Raw genomic sequence first — 18,644 nt, forward strand, 5'->3', positions numbered from 1 at the left:
TATATAAAAAAAAAAAAACAATACAGCAATTATCCGCAGTACGCGATACTCGAAATACGCGAATTCGCAGTACGCGATTGCTCTAAATTTGACAGCTCCATATGTTTTTTGCTAATATTTTAATACTTTGAAATATTTTATGCTCTTTTTGAATTTCCTTAATGTTCTTTTTGCATTTTACATTAAATTTATGCAAAAGATACCTGTTTTACATCAAACAACTTTAATGAAAAAAATCTGTGGCGATATTTTTCAACCCTCGAACTGGTAGGTAGTGTAAACTATTTTTCCATACAAATCCGCTATACGCGAAAACTCGAGGCACGCTATTGCGCTCGGTCCCGTACGATAGCGTATATAGGATAATGACTGTATTCTAAATATTGCACAACAAAACATTTAAAAAGAAAAAATTAACATTAGCAGGCTGAATAATTCATCTAAACTGTTGGCTAACGCTTCTTGAGCTGCAATAGCTTTGTGTAAATCTTGACGAGAAACATCACAAAATAGGATGTACCCAGCTCAACAAAAAGGCGATTGTATGCCCCTTCCTTAGAAACTAATACATCTTTCCTTCCGCCACAGTTTGGTGCGATCCAGTTGCGCGACGCATCGATGCAGCTCGAGCTCTCTAGCTTGGACTATGGGAGGGGGGGGGGGTTGTTGTCGTTGTTTTCTTCTCGTTTTGTTTATCTTTTCTGTTTGAGACACCGAAAATGAAGTGTGAAGTGTACATCCTATCTATGCCCCAGGGCTCTTTAATACGCAAACCAACACACCTAACCGTGTGTGTGCGGTGCGTGCGTGCGTGTGCGTTTGTTTCTTACGTTTCGTTTTCTTTTTCTTTCTTTTTTTTTACTTCTTCTTTTGAGATCGTCGACTAGACCAATAGTAACCTAGATATAGTCTGCAGTTAATGCTTCCTCCTCGCGTGCGCTGGAACAGTCGCTCACTACACAATTTCGCCCTTACTCCCTTGCTGTGAAGTGAGGAGGGTGGTTTTTAATTTCTTTGCCTACTCCCCCGCTTTTCCCTACTCTGCCGACCAACCGACATCGCGCCATCGGAGAGACGCATGCAAGACGCCGTCGCTACTAAAACAATTTATAAAGAAAAAAAAACATACTGATGAAAAAGATTGCACGCGTAGCTGAACAATGTGTCGAACTGTTTCGTTCTATACCAACTAAATCCCGTCCAACGTGACGACACACATGAACCTGGAGCTGGAGCTGGCATTCGAAGGAAAGCGGCAAAAGGGGGTGCAAACATAAACGGTCTCCCCCTCTTCTTCCCGCCGGAAGGCGATTCTCGATTTGGTCGTGGCCGAGGTCGTGGGCAGCGTCTACAGTGGATCAGCATCTCTACACACTTGTGCTGCGTAGCGCAGTTCCCGCCGGACGCGCGGTAATGATTGTGTAATGCGAACGATACTAATCACGCGATGGTAAACAGCATCATCCTTCTTCTTCGCCCCGAGCGCGGTCACGCCGCCGGGAACTGTGTGTGTGTGTGTGACCGAAGGGATTCCCACCACCCCCCTCCCCACCCCCCCTCCCCACCCCCAACCACCTACCAGCTGGTGCCATTGCCCGAGCACGGCTGCACATCGAGCGTCGGCGGGAACGAGAGAAGAAGGAATCTCTGCAAGAAAAAAGAAAAGAAAAGAAACAAACAAATAAAATCGACGAACGTGTTACACTGTGCCTGCCTTTTCTAAGGGGGTAACACTTACGGTAGTTTGTAGCCCGCCGGCACTGCTGCCGAGCTGAAGGTCTCCGCCCGAGACGGGCGGGTAGACGGCCCCACCGCCGCACGGTACCTCGGTGGGAAGGGTCGACGACGGTGGCGGCTGCAGATGGTATTGCGCGTGCAGCAACAACCCATTGCTACCACCGCCACCACCGCCCCCTCCACCCGCACCAGCCGAGGGTGGATGGTGCGCGTGCTGCTGGGGGCGCTGCAGCAGCCCAAGGTGCGCGCCAGCGCCACCGACGTCGCAACCAGTCGTGCTGTTGATGACGCCATCGCTCCCATTGCTTCGTAGCACCGCCGGGGACGGCTGGTGAGGGGGCGGCGGTCGCGTTGGGCTCACGATCACGCCCGGCGTGTTGCTCACGATCACGTTGGACGACACGGGGCACGGGTGGAGCTTGCCGGTGGTGGTCGACGTGTGCTCGCCACCGTTCCGCAGGACGCTCCGCCCGGGGGAGCGAACCGTCGACGAGGAAGAGCTGGCAGCGGCGGTGGGAAGTGCCTCGGACAGCACCACCACCGTCCCATCGTCGGTAGCCGTCGGGCTGGGGGTGTTGGTGGTGGTGGTGGCGGTACTGGCGCCCGTGATGCCGCTCGGCGCCGCCTCGACCGCAGGAATGTCGCGCGTGTGCGTCTCGTTGCCGAAGATCAGCCGAAGGCGCTTCATCGGCAGCCCGATACCGCCGTTCCCGATGCCCTCGCTGGGCGGGGCCGTGGCGGCGGCAGCACTGCTCACCGTGTCGCCGTACATTGCACCGCCACCGGTCGCTGAGGGATTTAGCAGGTGCGGCCACCGGATGTTCGGGCGACCCATCTCGTACCAGTCGTCCCGGCCGCCGCCACCGGTCGCTTCCGTGCGCATCCCGCTCAGTGCGGTCGGCTGCAGTATCACAGACTGATGAGTTTGATGATGATGGGGATGGTGGTGCTGGTGGTGATGGTGGTGATGCGGATGCGAGTAGCTGTTTTGATGCGCTGGGAGCGCAGGTGGAGGTGGTGGTGGTGGCGGTGGTGGAGGCGGAGAAGGATGTGCGCGCTGGTGTGGGGCAGCCGGTGGTAGCTCGTGCGTCACCGTGGAAGAGCTGGCAGGGGATGGTGGTGGTGGTGCTGCTGCTGAAGCTACCACACTGCTCTCCCCCTGTCCATCGACCTTTTCGTCGTGCAGCGCTGCCGGTGCTGCTGGCGCCGCGTAGGTGGCGTAATACTTTGATTTAAGCTGTTCGTGCCCGCCATGCCGCTGCTCCGCCGCGCACACCGTCTCGTACAGCAGCTGCTGCTGGCGGCGCTGCCGCTTCGCCTCCTTGCGCAGCCGGCGCGCTTCCTTGGACGCTTTGTGGCGCTTTTTCCGCTTCTGCGACACCAGGCTGCTGCAGCTGCTGCTGTACGACGTCAGGTCTTCGTCCTCCTCCTCCCCCTCCTCTCCCTCCTCCTCCCTTCCCTGCTCGCCATTGTCGTCCTTCGAGAGCGGCGGTTCGGTGTCGGCCGGCGAGTCGTCCCGCCGCCGGCCCTTCGCTCTGCCGCCGTGCGTGCTGCTGGCAGCCGACGAGTCGTACGTGAGCGAGCGGCGGGCCGGCAACACGCCGCCGCGGCACCTCCCGTACGGGCGGTCCGGCGCTCCCTCCGCCTCCTCCTCCTCGTCGTCGTGCTCGCGCAAACCCTCCATGCGCAGTATCTCGTACTCGCGCCGAAACGCACCCGGGCTGCCGCCATTGTCCGCGTCGCTCATGCTGTTGCCCGACTCGATGATTTCGTCTATCACCGGGCTGCGCTTCATGCGCAGCGTCAGCTTCAGCCGGCGCTCCGGCGTCCGCATCAGCGGTTCGCCCGCCGGCAGCGTGGAGGAGGATGCGGTGGACGACGGCGACAGCTTGGCGCTGCTGCTGCTGCTGCTGCTCGTCGCCTCGCCGTCCTTGGCCGACGAGGTGGAGGAACTGATCGCCATGCTGCTGATGCTGCTGGACGAGTGCTGCTGTGTCGCCGCCTGCTCCCGGTGCCGAAACGTGCCGCTCCGCTGTTGCTGCTGCTGCTGCTGCTGCTGCTGCTGCTGCTGCTGCTGCTGCTGTTGCTGTTGCTGCTGCTGCTGCTTGCCACACTGCAGAATCTTCGCCAGTATGATGTCGTCCTCGTCGTCTTCGTCCGAAACGGTCGTCACGGGCGTTCTGGCGTGCTCCGCTTCGTCCCCCCGACCGTGCGTCGTGCTGCCGACCGAGGTGGACTGCCCGTCGTCCCGCCGGCTACCCTTGCGCGCCCCAGCTGCGTCCGGGCGGCTGTGGGGCGCAAATTTTGACTGCGCCAAGGGCACGCCGCCCGTGCGCCACTGCTGCCGCAACCGGTCCCGCTGCTCCTCCTCGTCCTCCGCCTCCTCGTCCTCCTCCTCTCCGCCGGTGGTGGTCGAGACGGGTTTCATGCGCAGCTTCAGCTTCAGCCGATGCTGATCGGCGGCGTTCGTCGCCTTGTGGCGAGCGGACGACACCGACGAAACGGACGACACGGACGACGCGGACGAGCTGGAGGAGGAGGAGGAGGCGGACGAGCTAGACAGGACGATTACGCCGGGGCTGCCGCCGTCGGGGCCGGCTCCGTCCCGCAGCAGAAAGGTGCTGGCCGAGCTGCTGCTGCTGGTGGGCAGGTTGCTGTTGCTGCTGCCGCTTCTGTTGCCATTTTTTGCCGGATGTTGCCATATTACGTCGTCCTCCTCGTCCTCCACGTCGTCCTCCTCCTCGTCCTCCTCCTCGTCCTCCTCCCCGTCTTGCTCGCCGAAATCGTACCTTCTCCGTTCGCTGGCCTGCCCGCCCACCTGCCTCCGGTTGAGCGTGACCTCCCGGGCACCGCGCGTCCGCTTGGTCGGTGAGAGCTGCTTGCGGGTACGATTGCTGGCAGTGGCGGTGGCGGTGGAACGGGCGACCGGCGGCCCCACTTCCTCCTGCTGCAGCCGCTTCAGCAGCGCACCCTTCTCCCCTACACGGTGCTCCTCCTCCCTCTCCTCGTCGTCATCCTCCGGCTCGTCGTCGTCGTCCTCCTCTTCCTCGTCGTCGGGGCCCGCACCCTCTCGGGGGGGCTCCTTTTTCCGCCCGTAGCGCGCCACCTGCAGCTTCTGCTTGCGCCGGCTGCTGCCCCTGTTCCACTCCTGCGGCCGCTCGGCGTGCGGTTCGTCGCCCGGCTGCGCCGTGGTCGTCGTGACGGTCGATAGCCTTCTACCAGGCCTCCTGGCATACGTGCCGCCGTTCTGCGGTTCGGCGGAGGCGCCCCGGGACGGTGGCTTCGGGGCCTCGTGGTCCTCCAGCAGGCGCAGCATACCGCGCGTTACCCGTGGGCTTATTTCCTCCATCTCGCTGCTGCCGGCGGCGGTGGTTGACGACGACGATTCGGCATTCCCCGCCGCCGTCGGGGGGCCATGGCCCGAACGCAACGACATGCAGCGGGTCATGATGCGGGGTGGCGCGCTGTCCCCGCCGGGCCGCTTGGCCGAAGCGACACCCGGATGCTGCTCGTCCGGTGTCTGCTCGCGGGGCCGTTTGCGGCTCGTCGCGGCCGCCGCTGCTGCCTGCCCGCCCGACCGGGGCGGCGGCGGCTGACCGTCCTGCTGGGCGGGGGGGTTGTTGCGCAGCGCGTAGTACCCGTTGGGCGCGGGGGGCGCCGGCCCATCGTCCAGCGCGTCGTCGTGGAACGTGTAGATGCTGCGGCTGCTGCTCGTGTACATGCTGGCGCGCCGCTTGCGCCCGAAGGGCAGTTGCGCGTCCGTGCCCGACTGCACGCTGCTGCTGCCGTTGCTGCACTCGTCGTCGATGACGATGATCTCGTCGGCCGGGTCCTTCGAGCGGGCCCGGCCCTTCCCCGGCGCTACGGAGGCAGCCCGCTGCCGCTGCCCGTGCTCCGCCGGTTCCTTTTTCCGCTTGCGTTTGGTTTCGTGTGGCTGTTGCTGCTGCTGCTGTCGACGGTCCGTGGATTGCGGCTTTCGCTCGGTCGACACGCTCGACAGCTCCGTGCTGGCGCTGCTGTAGCTGCTGTACCGTCGGCGGGGATTGCTCTTGCCCGGCGGTGCCACCTTCCCATTCGCCCCCTCGTGCGCGCTGCCGTCTCGCTTCTTCTCCTGCGCTTTCGCGCCTTCCTCGGGCTTGCTGGCGGCAGCGGCGGAGCCGGCGGCCACGATCAGTGGCTTCGTGCTGCCGCAGGTCGACGAGCGGGTCGCTCGCTTCATCTGTGCTTCGCTCCTCTCCGCCACCTTCTTGCTCCCAGGCGCCTCTTCCTCCCCCGCCGTGTCGGCACTGTGCTGAGCGGGCGCTGCGGTCCCCGCCGGCACACGACCACCCGCGCCCGCACCACCAGCGACCGGTGCCAGTGCCGGTGCCAGCGTGGCCGCGCTCGTGCAGTACGGTTTTTGCTGCGCGAGCAGCATCTCCGCATCGTACTTGGTCATGCCCTTGTCGCGCAGCTCGCGCACCGTCAGCAGGCTGAGGGCGGAGGGCGGCTCCTTCCCAATCGCGGTCACCGCCTTCGGGCCCGCCTCGCCCCCGCCCGCCCCATTGTTGCGCTTGTTTTTCATCCGGTTCAGCCGATTGTCCGTCTCGCGCAGCCGGTACCGCACGCCCCCGTTGGCGGTGCCGACGACGCCCACCACCACACCGCCGCTCGGCCCGTTCACACCGCCCCCCACCAGGCAGGGATCGTAGCGGGGCCGGGCGCCCGTCCCGTTCACATCGCTCCCCGCGCCGGTCCCAACCGCACCGCACCCAGCGTCGCCCGCGCTGCCGCCCACTCCCGCTCCCCCGTTGTACAGGGCGGAGCTGCCGGCCTCCTCCAGCAGGCGGGCGCGGGCCGCGAACGCACCCGTCCCGCGCCGCTCGCACGTTTCGCACTCGCAGTAGCAGTTGTTGTCGCCGAAGAAGTCCTCGCCGTAGAAGCAGGTGATCTCCTCGCCCACCTCGATGTCGCGCAGCACCTTCACGCAGGCGGTGTCGCGCCCGGTCGCCACGAACTTGCAGTTCGCCCGGCAGTCGTGGTTGATGTAGGCGGCCGGGCCCAGCCACAGCTGGGCGCAGTTCTTCCGGCAGCTGTACATCACGGAGAAGTCGTTCCGGCCCGGGTAGAGCAGGTCGGCCTCCTCGCGCTCCGTCAGCTCGGCGATGCACCCGACCAGGCACTCGATCTTCTCGTTCTTCATCCAGCGGCGGGTGGAGCAGATTTTGGCACCTTTCTGGCCCTCGAGCGAGTAGCGGTAGCACGCCTCGATCACGAAGCCGGAATGCTGATCAAACACCCTTAGGTAGCGATAGATCTATACCACAAAAAAAGAAGCACAATAATACGTAAATGAACAGATATTGCTCCCAACAATGCACCCCCTCCCCCCACAGCACTTACGTGTGCTTCCAGCCGCTTCAGGGCCAGCTTGTTTTTGTTCAGCACGGAACGCGGCATCCAGTTGCCGTTCATCAGCTGCTGGTAGCACTTGCCGTAGTTTTGCGTCCGTATAAACTCCTCGATGATGTTCTTGATCTCGTCCTTGTTCGCCTTGAGCGGCCGGTACTTGAGGCTCATCTTGTGCGTCTGGAAGCCGAGTATGGTGTCGAGCACCAGCCCGGTGGCGAGATCGTCGTTGTCGGACAGCTCCTTCGGCGTCATGCCCGTGCCCGGGCTGGCGACCTGGGCCAGCTTGTGCAGGTGCTGGCTGCTGCTCCGGGCCTGGGCCTGCTGTCCGCCGGCGGCACTGCCCGATGTGTGCCCGGACGACGCTACCACCATTTTGGCGCCGCTGCTGCTGCTGCTGCTGGTGATGCCTGTACCGTCGTCACAGGACGACGCTTCGGTCGCACCCCCTCCGCCCCCTCCTCCTCCTCCCCCTCCTCCACCTCCAGCGGGTCGTGTGGGTGGCGGTGGTGGTGGTGGTGGTGGCGGGTTGATGGCGGCGCAACAGGATGATGCCGCTGTTACGCAGCCACCCGCAGCCGACTGTGCTGCTGCTGCTGCTGCTGTTGCTGGTGCGGGACCTGCTGCTGCTGCTGCTGCTGCTGCTGCTCGGGATGGCGAGGACGATGACGACGACGACGACGGTTTCGCCTTCGTATCTGCTCCAGCGTGGTGCCGCTGCTGCTTCCTGCTGCTGGACGGTCCGGCAATCCTAGCGGCGCGACGCTGCCCGCCCACGCCCGTCACTGCCGTGCGCCGCCGGTGCAGTTGCGCTGCTGCCGTCCGCCGCCTGCTCGCCGCTGCCGTCCGCCGCCTGCCCGACGCGCTGCTGCCTGCACCACCGTCGTCGTCGGTTTGCTCTGCCGCAGCCGCCACCACTGACCGATTATTGCTGTCGGCACCGGCGCTTCAGCGAGAGCCCTGTGTGGTTGGGTGTGCGAGCGCGTCCGAAGCGGCCAGGAGCGTGGTGGGGTGGTGGTTGGTTATTTCCGCCGGCAGATTTGGCTGGCAACCGCGGCACCGCGGTGGCTCGTTCGAATCGTGTAGGAGCAATCGGTACACGGGAAACACACGCCTTCCGGAGACTCGGTTTGGCTGCCTACGATGATGATCTGAGCAACATTTGCGTAACTACTGTCGTTTCCTTTGCCTAAAACGAGAAAAAAGGATTGGTTAAATGTCGTTGCGTTTTTTGGTTTCAATCGAATTAAAAAAAAATACAATTGCAGAAACAGAAATTCGATTAAAATGGCGATAACTATTTACGAGCTGCGGTCATAACTATTGCCTCCTCTTAAAGTTCCATTCTTAAATTTTATTTCCCCCTTTTTAGTAACGGTGCCAACGAGTTTCCAATTGGTTTTTATGTTCCACTGTGCTCTAGATGCTCAAGAAGCAATTTCCATCACACTTCCGATTTTCGTGCTAGAACGCACCCATTTGAAGCCATAAAACCAAACTCGAGGGTGTTATAGTTGGGTGTTTTTATTGCATTTTTCCGCTAGATTAAGTTCACACGGCTCGCTAGTGCCCTCTGTGTGTCTGTGTGTGTGGATGGGGACAGATCATGCGAACAGCCGCGTAACTTAACACATCAAAACTGCCATCAACTAAACGGCTGTTGATGCACAACCAATGCCGGAGGGATGCAGCGACATTCTGCCTTTGTGTGCTGGAGAGGAAAATTCCACCCGGAAGCAATTGCATTAGCAGGCAGCAAGTTCAGCAAGTTCCTCGAGGGGGGGGGGGGGAAGGAAGTGAGAAGGCGAGAGCGAGAAAGAAGCCCTAGTCCGCTCTGGTCTGGGGCAATCCTCAAAAAGGAAAAAACCGCTGCTCGGTCCCGCGTTTACATATCTAAAATTACTCTATTTGATCAGGTGGCAGCGGGCACAGGAGGGGGGTTGAGCCTTGAGACAGAGTGGCGTGGACAGTCAGTTGGCGTTTGCATTAATCAATATAAAACACATATAATAAAATGCGCGCTCCAATCCCGCTGCAGTTCTGCACAATATTTTCCAATTCGATTCAGCCTGTGCGGCGGCGAAGAGAGGGGAAGAGAGAGAGAGAGAGAGAGGTGGACGGTGTCAAGGGTGTAGTAACCAAAACAACGCATCGAAGCATGCGATCGCTCCGCTCGCTCATTATAGAAAATGGAAAATGCAATGAAATTGTTCGAGCACTCGAGCACAGGTGGTAAACGCGCTCCCGTCTGCTCGCAACACAGGTGAAGGAATGTCAGCGTTTTAATTACGGTTCATCGAGCACATAGTCAACGGTGCGGCGTACCGACACACACACACACACAGACAGACACACTACATCCCTCCGAACAGTGTATAACAGTTTGCGTGTAAAAGCAGGGGATGCCTGCCAGTTTTTTTTTAAACACAAAGACATGACATTACAGGGTTTTTGAAGTCAGTTTCAAATGTAAACATTGTTATTCACCGCATCCAAGATGTTTTTCAACAGCTGTCAAACTGTTTATCTGTTTCAAAATGAAAAATTAGCTCGCATGCTTTTCAACGCATAACAAAGAACTGCCAAACTCAATCCACCTGTAAGTCGTGTTGAAAATCATGCTGCAGAAACAAAAAAATATTGTGATGGCAATGAAATGTCAGATCGATGTGGATTAACACGGTGCACGTTGAGAATAACAATGTTTATATTCAAAAGTGACTTGGAGAAAGACTGTATTTGACCAGCAATTAAATGTCAAATTTTGTGGATTTGAAGCACTGATTTTATTTACTACATTAAAGGGAGAGCTGAACGGCCGAAGCCGACGACACCGTACAAGGGTTTCCCAGTCACTTTCGAATGTGCACATCATGAACTCACCACCTCCAGGATGTTTTTCAACAGCTGTCAAATGGTGTATTTGCATCAAAGAACCACAAAGAACCGCCAAACTCAACCTAGCTTGAGACGTGTTGAAAATCATGCGGAAGAACTGTAACATTATTGTGATATGCAAATACAACATATATTACAGCTTGTTGAAAAACATCTCGCAATCAAAGGAAAAATGTTGTAGACATTGGAGATTGACTGCGGAAACCCCTGTAAATGTCGCTATGGCAATCAAACAAAACTTCATGTAACTAAGCAGAAGTAGGTAAGAAAGTTGCCCGAAAAATGTCAAGATGACAGATCCAGCGACCCGTGCCCAAAACGACTTGCACTTGTACTGGATGTCGTTGTTCGAGTTGTTTCGCAAAGCGTCTTGTCTTGCGGCCTGTGTGCATCTTTCTATTTTCTTCTCCGTTCATCACCCCCAACCAAATGCATCACATATCCGCGTGTGTGTGTGTGTGCTCCATAGATCGAGATTGGTACCAGAGCTTCACACCCCGCTTACGGCTTTGTGTGTTGGTAAAATCCTCTCCCCCTCTCCCCCCTCTCTCTCTCTCTCTCTCTCTCTCTCTCTCTCTCTCTCTCTCTCTCTCTCTCTCTCTTTCTCTCTCTCTCTCTCTCTCTCTCTCTCTCTCTCTCTCTCTCTCTCTCTCTCTCTCTCTCTCTCTCTCTCTCGCACTCTCGCTTCTGTGTACTTCGATCGCTCGTCTCCCTCCCGGTGGACCCTTCTAATATCTTTCTTTGTTTCGATCTGCCTGATGCTGATGCTGCATCCAAAACAAGGAGTTTAGAGGAGGAGGTGGTGGTAACGCGTTGTAGAGTGAACGGGTGCGGCCAACTAGACCAATGGGGTCTCTTCTCTCGCTCTTTCTCCCATCCACCCAGGGCCTTGTTTCTAGATGTTTTTAACACCTTCCTGAGCACTGCCAGACGCATTACATTACAAAAGCACCTACACACACTCACACATACAGACAGACAAGACGGTAGGCTGCTGCATCATGCGCAACCAGTGCCGTGTGGTATGTGTGTGTGTGTGTGTGTTACATCGGTGTGGAAAGTTCGCATCTACGTCGCAGGTGCGGGAGGAGTGGGTGGTGGTGGTGGAGCGCACAGAAAAGCCACCCTGCCAGATGGTGCAGGCTGGATAGCTCACTGAGGGGGGGTGGGAGGCTGTAGGGGGGATTAACCACCCTCTCTTCCCATTCCCCGTTTTGCAAGAATGAGCCAATGCATACATGTAGGCGCAGCGGGTGCATTCACATGGTGCGTTTGATGGTCGGTGTGGGTGGGTGGGTGGCCCCCTCGAGGACGGGGGGGTTGATGGCCCCATGCTTCATTGACTATCGATGCGAATTGCAATGCTGCAGCGAACAGTTGGGGAGGTAGTGTGGGGGTGGTAGGCGACCTGATGGTTGAAAGCTTTCAAAATCAACCCACTCCCCCACACCACACTAACACTAACACCGCAATTGCATAGTGTGGTTTGGTGAGGTTAGGACATTGTGCACACACACACACACAAACTCGTGTGTCGCCACAAGGTAAGATAGTGTGTGTGTGTGTGTGTGTGTGTGTGTGTGCACGATCAAAGAAGAAAGACTCGTTCGAAAAACGGAAAAGTTCACCCTCCATCTTCTTCCTCTTCTTTTGTTATGGGGGAGGGGGGGGGGGTTTAGGGTGGAAAATTCGCCAAAACCACATTCACGCAACTTCTTCCAACTCCATTATCAAGCAATCGCGCACGTGTGTGTGTGTGTGTGATACGAGTGCACCACTACACGGAGATGGCTTTTGTGTGGTAAGCTGCAGCCACAGCGTACACTTCTTCTTCTGCTTCTTCTTCCACTTTTTCCACGGTGGGGCGCGGGTTTATCTTTCCAGTTATTGCTGCAGACGGTTGATTGATTTACTGATTGTTAGATCGTTTTAATTGGTTGATTGTCTGCACACACATACACACTCACCCGTACAAGGGTAGCACGACGGACGCACGCACACACAACCAGAAAAGAAAACTATTGCGATACGCACACAGGCGCGCGCGCGCACACACACACTCACACACACGCACGAAAACCTTTGGGTGGAGACGAGAGAAAGGAAGAAGAGTAGAAGGGGGGGGGGGGGGAAGGGCGTGCAGAAAATGTTGAGAATTGCATCCAACGTCGAAGGACCGTCACAAAATGCACTCGCCGCTTGTAAATGTATGTGTGCGCCAGTGTGTTTGTCTCTGTGTGTATGTGTGTGTTGATTCACCTTCCTGCAACAGCACCTCTTTTCTCGTCTTGATTTTCCACTACCGATACACGCACGTACGTACGCACACGCACACGACTACGCCATTATTCGTCCAAAAACTCGACTCTCTCCCAACGCATCACTGCAGCTAAAATTTACTACACTTTCGCACACACACACACACACACACACACATCACAGTCTTCTTTGCTTTAGTATCACCATATTACCTTTTGGTTCGAGCTGATATTTTTACGGTCCCCGTGTAAAGCACACAACAAATTGTTTCAGTCGAGCTCAAACGGCTTCTTCGATTGTACATAAATGGATATACGACACGCACACACACACACAAACGCACACCATAAAAATTACCCTTCCTACACACCGATACACCACGTACACACGCGCGAACAAAACCACGGGACCACCAAGTGCAGCTTCCTATTGGCAAAATTTAGAACACATCACTGGTGCGGGCATTGATGGGTACATGGCGAGAGCGAGAGATAGCGATCGATAAGCGGCTGTCTGCCATCTCGGGCAAAAAAGTCTCTCGGACCCCGACCGATCTGTGTGTGTGCGGAGAACTGTCAAAACGAACGAAGCGAAGGAACGGACACAGACGGGCGGCTCACTAACGGACCAGCAGCTTCAGCTGTGAGTGAGAACAGGGAGCGAGTGAGAGCGAGAAGAGAGAGAGAGAGCGCGCGATGACGAGCGAAAGAGAGCGCGAACGCGCAGGGAAGCTAGAATGGAATTGGACACATATGGACGATGCATGGGATTCGGCGGCAGCGCACGAACGGATTGATTTTTAACGCCTTGAAAAATGGGAAAATTTTCCACGCTGCTGTTGATCGTGTATAATATGGCGATTGTATATTACGCAAAAAAAAACACTACGTAGAAACAAGGAGAAACTGAGCACTGAAAACTGGAACCTCGCACACGAACACGATGATGCCAACATTCGGGAAAAAGCGTTTGTACAACATTTTATTCCCCCGCCCGGTTACCAAGCAAAACAAAACAAACAAAAATACAACATTACCACGAAACGTTGTTAATTGCACAGAAAAAAAAATACTAGCCGCACACAGACGCGCACACACACACACAATCACATAAACAAGAACTAGCGAAGGCTTCTAAGTGCAAGGCGGCTCCCCTCATTAATTCATCCATATTCCGAGCAAACGAAGAAAAGGCAAAACCACCAAGAAGGGAAGAAAGGAACGAGAAGCGACCGATTGGTGCTTTCTCTCGCTTGTCCATTTAAATGCCGTCCTAGACGACTTGTGGAAATGTCAGAGCAGGAGAGAAAGAGAGCGATAGAGCAGAAGTGCGAACGAGTGAGAACACCGTCTGTCTGTCGCGTTGATAGCCGCCGGTTTTAGAAATTGTGTGTGTGTGTGTGTGTGTGTGTGTGTGTGTGTGTGTGTGTGAGTGTGTGTGTGATTTCGTGAATCGATTGCGAGAAATTTAACTGTGCCATTTTTTTCCCACCGCTGCTTCCTTCCTCTCCTGCTTCACACTCATTCAATCCTGCACACGCACATACGCACATGCAAAGCTACACCACGAAAACCATTCATGCGACATTGGTCCGTATGAAATTGCACCACACCACTCAAAAAGAGCCACAGACCGGGCGGCTGCCTTTAATATTCATAAGCGGCTCACTTTTGTGCTCACTTTTCTCCGAACGGAGACGAAACTGGGAATACGCCGGCGCTGCTCAATTGCCACTGCCGTCTGCTTTCCCGTCTGCTGATAGTACGCGTGTATGTGGATGTGTGCGTGTGCGAGGCTAGGGCGGCTACGTGCTCCACTCGCTCTCTTCCACACAGTGTAGCTATCCCGCTCACTCCCTCTTACTCTCTCTCTCTCACACAGCCGCTCTATTTCGGGTGTGCTGAAGCGTGCAGTTTTGGTTGAGTTTTTTTCTTTGCACACCTTTAAAATATCAAAGCAAAAACGCTGACAAAGCACGAGAAAGAGAGACAGGCATCGTAAGAAAAATGTACAGAAAACGAAAACCAATCGTTCTAGTCCATGTGTATGTGTGTGCGCGCACAGGTACACAATTTTTGCACGCACGCATTTATTTTACCTTACTCTGCGAAGAAATTCCTCATGCACAATACAACAAAACAGGGAGAGGGGGGAAAACACCAACAACAACACAAACGGCAGAACACAGTAGTGCATTTATAGCGATGGATCGAATCAGTCTTTTCGTTTCGCCAGCGGTCTCATCATTCTACTGTTTGATTGTTTTTTTTTCTTTTCTTTTTGCCTGATTTTCTCGTCTCAAACTGTTTCCCTTTTAGCGTTTTTTTTTTTTTTCGATTTAGCTGCTCTACTAGCCACCTTAATAACTAGCCGCGTACTGTGAGCCCTCTAAATGCAGCTTCTGCTTGCCGGGCGTACGCACACACACTGTGGCGTGCCGTAAGCGAACGATAAGTGCCCTGTTCCTTGTGCCACACACTGGTGCGCCGTAGCCGTTTTTGCCTCCTCAGTACCGATAGTGAGAAAGCAATAGAGAGAAAGAGAGGCCATTCACACACACACACACACACACACACACACACACACACACACACACACACACACACACACACACACACACACACACGCACAGTGAGAGATCCTCACCGACAGCGTTGTCTCGCTCTTTCTCGCCCGTCGTTCTGATTCGGTTTCGCCGTTCTAGCTTTTTATTGTTCAAGAGAGTGAAAGAGAAAGAAAGCAAAGCAAGCAAAGAGTGTGAAAACAACAAGCTAGAGCAGGTACGAGAGGTCGTAATACGTTTCGCTTTCTCCTTTGTTACACGATTGCTGTGCGTTGTCTTCTTCTAGACGTTCTTCATTTCCCTCTTTTTGCTGCTCTCTCTCACTCTCTTTCTGCTTAAAGGCCAACTGATATTGTTTCTCGCTGCTCATTTAAGATTCCTTCAATAAAGTTATTCTTTACTGCTTTTAAAAGGCAGTATAGCTCATATAAAGCCATCTTCGACTTTAGTTAACAATATTAAATGTGTGTTGATGTTTCAATGTGTGCTATAATCAATATACGACACATACATACGCATTCACAATGTATCGTAAAAATCGACTGTTTGCTTAGAGAGCCCAAAATTATTCGACTGTGTGTGAGATTTGCTTACCACACCAGCGCGCACACACACACACATATATATATATATATATACATACACACACTCAGGCACAGGCGATTTACCAACTTAGCTTTCCAACATGGCTGCTTTGAGAAAAGCAACACAAAACCATCCCATACGCATCTAACGCACACACACACACACACACACACACACACACACACACACACACACACACACACACACACACACCAACACGCACATATACATGCACACGGTGGCCACCCAGCCCCATCCAGACGTAGGCTCGCGCTCTACGCATTTCTTACACACCAGCAAAAACCGCACCAAACAAACGAACACTACGCCATCTTGGCTTCCCCCCCCCCTTCCTTGATCACACTCCATTATTTCCTCCCTACCCAGCCCTTCAGCCAAGACTACATTACCCCCTCTTCTTCATGTTTTTCCACTCCTTTCCTGCACAATTCCTCTCGTTTGGGCTAGGGCCACCCTCTTTCTCGCTCTCTCACTCTTCAACTCGTTCTCTTTCTCGCTCGGTACGTAGGTAAGCTTGCGAATACTTACGAATATTGGAGCGGCAGCGAAAAGGAAGCCATTATTGGATTTTTGTTGTTGATGCTGTTGCTGCTGCTGCTGCAAAAAAAAACCACACTCGACGGCAATTGCGATCAATTGAGATAGTTTGGTGGGTTTTTGGATTGAAGAGCTTCTGCCAGGGGGGGGTTTCTTTTATCTCGGGGTCGCTCTCTTCCGCCTTACCCCCTTGCCGTTTCACGCTGTGTCAGTTTGGTATCTTGTGCTTTTATATTTTTTTTGCTTTCTTTTTTTTTTCCTTGATACGCTTCTCCTGCCCGTTCTACCGTTTTCTTTCGCTTTTCCGATAGGCCTTCACCACCACCACAGGTTGCACGGTACTGGTACTGGTGCTGGGGCACCCTTACGCATTCGATTGTGGCACTGCGAGACTGCGCTTGCCGTGCGAAGCGAACGAAAATACAGGTACAGAACTTCTGTGTCCTCTGTCTCTACTACCACACCACACAAACAACACCGTCGACTGACTGCGCACACTGGGCGCTAGGGGGCTCGCAGCGCGATTCTGTCATCGGATACGGCCCTAATACAGTGGCGTTTACACGTGCGGCCAACGGGCAAATGCGCGAGAATCGCACGCACAATACCGAAAAAGGCGTACAGGTGGTCCCCGAGATACACGGTACCTCTTATACGCGGATTCGGAGATACGCGGTTTTCTAAATTTGACAGTTCTTTGAGCAAATTGTACTGATTTGACACATCAATTGTAAATTGCCAAATAATTTCCGTTTCGATGGAATGTTTAAAACTATTTCAAAAGGTTTAAAACTGTTATATTCAGTCAGAATCACCTCAAATAATTAATAACGAGGCTAAAACCGCCCCTACTTGCAAAATTACACGAAAATTAGTGATATTTTAGCTGGAAATCAAGAGATTCGACTTACGCGGAAATTCGAGATACGCGGTATTTTGCGGACGTGTTCGGTTCCCATTAACCGTGTATCTCGGGGACCGCCTGTATGTATTTGGAAGATTGAATTTTATCGCTTCTGTAATGTGATATTAGTTTTAAACGCTGTGGAACACCAGTTTTGTTTCGGTTGAGTAGTTCAATATATTTAATGTATCTCTTTCGGAGTTCAGGAAGCGACTAGCGCTGTACATTTATACATGAGTTAAATGAGAGGTACGCTCACCTCGCGTGAATTGACAGCAACGTCAGGCTAAGTCATTGGTATTACTGACGGACATTGTATATCCCAACATTCTGCTGGGCAGCATTGTGCGAGATATCTGTCAATCCCTGCATATACAGTGGAGCGCCGTTTATCCGGGTACCTTTTATCCGGCTTTCCGTTTATCCGTGCTGTTGAGGAATAACAGTTCAATACAAAAGTGACATTATTTATATATATTTGAAAAAGCGGTTATAAGAGCACATTGTCATAACAAAAAACACTGTAATTCATGGCAAATTTTAAAAATTCTCTTTCGAAAAACATGAAGTTAATAAAAACTGGGTTATTTTTATTAAAAAAAAATAAAAATTTCCAAAAAATCACCATGAATTTGTGATAAAATATATCATTTGACTCATTATCCGTGTTATTCACTTAACACCCCGCAACCAGTCGCGGCCAAACATGTTTAACACGGTTGCCCATCCAGTTCTTGCGAAGAAATGTCATTTGATCGCGCTTCCGCGCAAACGAAGAAAAGCTGATGGTGGATATCTCTGAGAAACTGTTATACTTTTATACGCGTTTTTCGCGTTCACAAAATTTTGGTCATTGTAAATTTCGACCGATAACATCGCATCAGCTTTGCCACCACCCTAAGGCCACAAATACACGACGCGCGTTTCCGCGCCCGTGGAAACGCGTATAACAATCCAGCTATAGAAATGAAATGTCATTCGAACGCGCTACCGTGGAAACGCAGAGATGCTCATGCTGGATATTTCTGCGGAACTGTTATACGTGTTTGAACGCGCCCGCGGAAACGCACGTCGTGTATTTTGCATTATTTTTGTGCAAAAGATTCAAAAAAATATTTTTACAACAAAAAAAAATTCATGAAAACCTCTGTGGCGATATTTTTCAACCCTCGAACCAGTAGTGTAAACTATTTATCCATAATAATCCGCTATACGTAAAATCTCAAGATACGCTATTGTGCTTGAATCCGTATGATAGCGTATATAGAATAATGACTGTAATTGTGTTATCTTTGTCAAAATTGCATGTCAACTGCAAAAAAAATACAGTAGAACGTCAATTATCCGGGGGCGGACTAACCGGCGGGTAGCATAACCATGTGCATAAATGTGACAGCTGTTAAATCTACAGGGAACATTTGCAGCGATAGCCAAGTGGGCAACCATATTTTTCTCCGGCTCTGTAGTGTCTATTGGTATTTTCGAAATTCATTTTTGTTCATAAATCTTTTTTTGCCAGTCTTTATCAACTTTATTTCCTGGCTGACCTGGGTTACTAAATATATATAAAAAGAAGTTACTAAATATATAAAAAAGCTCCCATTTTGAAACATTTGTTAGCATTTTTTTATACTCGTGGAAACGCACCTATTGCAAGAAAATATTATGTATGTTGATTATTGTCAATTAAATCAAATACATGTTCGGTTCATGTCATATATCAGAGTGACCAGAATACCTATAAGTCTATAG

At 53.3% G+C, this 18,644-nt stretch overlaps 1 protein-coding gene across 6 annotated transcripts; it reads right to left on the reverse strand.

Annotated features, from left to right (window-relative positions):
* Positions 1-1,556: 1,556 nt before the first annotated feature.
* Positions 1,557-16,473, reverse strand: LOC120905748 (histone-lysine N-methyltransferase Suv4-20). Of its 6 annotated transcripts, none has more exons than XM_040316808.1 (4): positions 15,980-16,473; positions 7,120-8,314; positions 1,739-7,033; positions 1,557-1,647 (listed from the first exon to the last, which is right to left on the reverse strand). In XM_040316808.1, exons 2-4 carry the CDS (start codon positions 7,498-7,500, stop codon positions 1,576-1,578), a joined length of 5,748 nt encoding a protein of 1,915 aa, XP_040172742.1. In that variant the 5' UTR covers positions 7,501-8,314; positions 15,980-16,473; the 3' UTR covers positions 1,557-1,575. The 6 variants fall into 6 exon arrangements, with proteins under 6 accessions (XP_040172742.1, XP_040172743.1, XP_040172746.1 ...); XM_040316809.1 differs by lacking the exon at positions 15,980-16,473 and adding an exon at positions 14,381-14,613; XM_040316812.1 differs by lacking the exon at positions 15,980-16,473 and adding an exon at positions 12,653-13,032.
* Between the last annotated feature and the right edge of the window lie 2,171 nt (positions 16,474-18,644).

Source organism: Anopheles arabiensis, chromosome X (genome assembly GCF_016920715.1).
Source record: "Anopheles arabiensis isolate DONGOLA chromosome X, AaraD3, whole genome shotgun sequence".
NCBI lineage: Eukaryota > Metazoa > Arthropoda > Insecta > Diptera > Culicidae > Anopheles > Anopheles arabiensis.

Bases quoted from the DNA above. Each gene is read 5' to 3' on its own strand.
- LOC120905748 (XM_040316808.1), bottom strand. From the start codon at position 7,500: ATGGTGGTAGCGTCGTCCGGGCACACATCGGGCAGTGCCGCCGGCGGA. The intron at 7,034-7,119 runs GTAAGTGCTGTG...TTTGTGGTATAG, and splicing joins TGAAGCGGCTGGAAGCACAC to ATCTATCGCTACCTAAGGGT. The intron at 1,648-1,738 runs GTAAGTGTTACC...TTTTTCTTGCAG, and splicing joins CCGGCGGGCTACAAACTACC to AGATTCCTTCTTCTCTCGTT.